Consider the following 1,754-nt stretch of genomic DNA (forward strand, 5'->3'; position numbering starts at 1 on the left):
ATTTTGTAAATTTTGTATCACTTTCGGCCGACTGTAACATGTCTTTGCAGTGTTCCACTCTGGCATGTACTTTTTGGTANGGTGATGAAAGCTGGGTTTGTGGCTACGACCCTGGGACAAAAAAGCTCAACAAGTCAAGAGCAACATTAAGTCCATGTTGATCTGTTTTCTTTTTATATTGACAGGATTGTTCATGAGGAGTTCATCCCTCCTGGTCAGACAGTCAATAAAGAGTTCTATTGTGATGTTCTAAGGCGTTTGAAGGAGGACATGATGAGAAAACGTCAAGAGAAGTGGTGCATGAACGACTGGGTATTCCACCATGACAATGCACGACCACATACGGCTTACACTGTGCAGAAATTTTGGCTAAAAACAATATGGCGGTTATTCCCCACCCACTGTACTCGCCAGACTTAGCTCCATGCAACTTCTTTCTCTTCCCCAAGATGAAAATCAAACTGAAAGGGCAAAGATTTGATACAGTTGAGGAAATTCACACAGAAATGCAGATGGTACTAAACACCCTAACAAAGAAAGACTTCCAGGATGCATTTCAAAAGTGGCAGAAACACTGGGATAGGTGTATGCACTCCCAAGGGGGACTACTTTGATGGTGATGGTGCAGAATACAATCAAGGTAAGACATAATAGTTTTTATTAATATATTTCGGAACTTTTGGATAGCACCATGTAAATTCACGTTTTTTCAATAGCCCATTAGAACTTACTTTCTGGATAACCCTCATACTACACTACGTATATATTTCAGAAATTCAAATTAAACAGTACCTCCAGGCCCTTTAGCTCCTTCAGGAATGTATATGCCATTCCACCTCCTATGATCATTTCATTCACTTTATCCAGTAAATTTTCAATCAACTGAATTTTATCTGCAACTTTGGCTCCTCCTAAAATGGCCAAGAATGGTCTGAAACAAAGAATGAATACTCAGAACCCAGAACAAAGTTTCTCACATCTCCAGTGACAGAATAGGCAGTTTCACTGCTGCTCTTTATTAGTTCCACCATTGGTGCCCTTTCACAATACAATGCCACCAATCAAATTGGCTCGAGCAGAAACAGTTGTGATGTATACACTTTGAATCTCCAATGGGACATCACTTACAGTGAGGTGTTTTATGGTCTTCCTTAGACTCTCCAGTTGAATGCTGAAATACAACCTAAAATTAAGTCTTGACTACATCTCTCCAAACCCTTTAAGTTCATTATCTACTAACCACCATACCATTCAACACTACATAGACTGAATTATTGATAGTGTCATTAAATTAAATTATTTGTTATGGGACATAATAATTCCGGAGACTAGCAGTTGTAAATATAACCTCAGACACATACTTTGAGGAAATACAACAATACTTTACAGCAAGTTTTAAATTCAGAGTAAGTCTTCTTACCGCCCTCCTCTTCTTCGTCCTTACCACTCATTGAGACTTCAAGCCTCACGAGTTGGTCGTCCCTTACCTGCCCTTCATGTTCGCACCTTTGTGGTCTGCCCTTTTATCCGCCGCTTCCTTGTAGCTGTCTGATTCAGGGTAGGGTGTGGGATTGCTCTGAATACTTGAATTTTTATGGGCGCCAGTGGACTTGGGTGAAATCCACGAGTTTGGAACGGGGAAAACAAAGGTGGGGATATGGATAGGCGGACGTTTGGGGTTGCGACTGCTCAGAAGGTAGGACGAGATTCTGTCTCAGGGCGACTTCTGGGCCTTGCTCACACAAGGAGAGAGA

At 41.2% G+C, this 1,754-nt stretch overlaps 1 protein-coding gene across 2 annotated transcripts in view; it reads right to left on the reverse strand.

The window, feature by feature from the left end:
• Nucleotides 1-1,754, reverse strand: part of LOC111862434 (phosphoglycerate kinase) — a gene marked incomplete in the record, with an annotated part of 26,805 nt that overhangs the window by 8,805 nt on the left and 16,246 nt on the right. For both annotated transcript variants that reach the window (XM_033750658.1, XM_033750659.1), the window contains 1 exon segment: nt 793-931. In XM_033750658.1, coding sequence (XP_033606549.1) covers nt 793-931 — 139 coding nt within the window.

This window comes from Cryptotermes secundus, unplaced genomic scaffold (genome assembly GCF_002891405.2).
Source record: "Cryptotermes secundus unplaced genomic scaffold, Csec_1.0 scaffold741, whole genome shotgun sequence".
NCBI lineage: Eukaryota > Metazoa > Arthropoda > Insecta > Blattodea > Kalotermitidae > Cryptotermes > Cryptotermes secundus.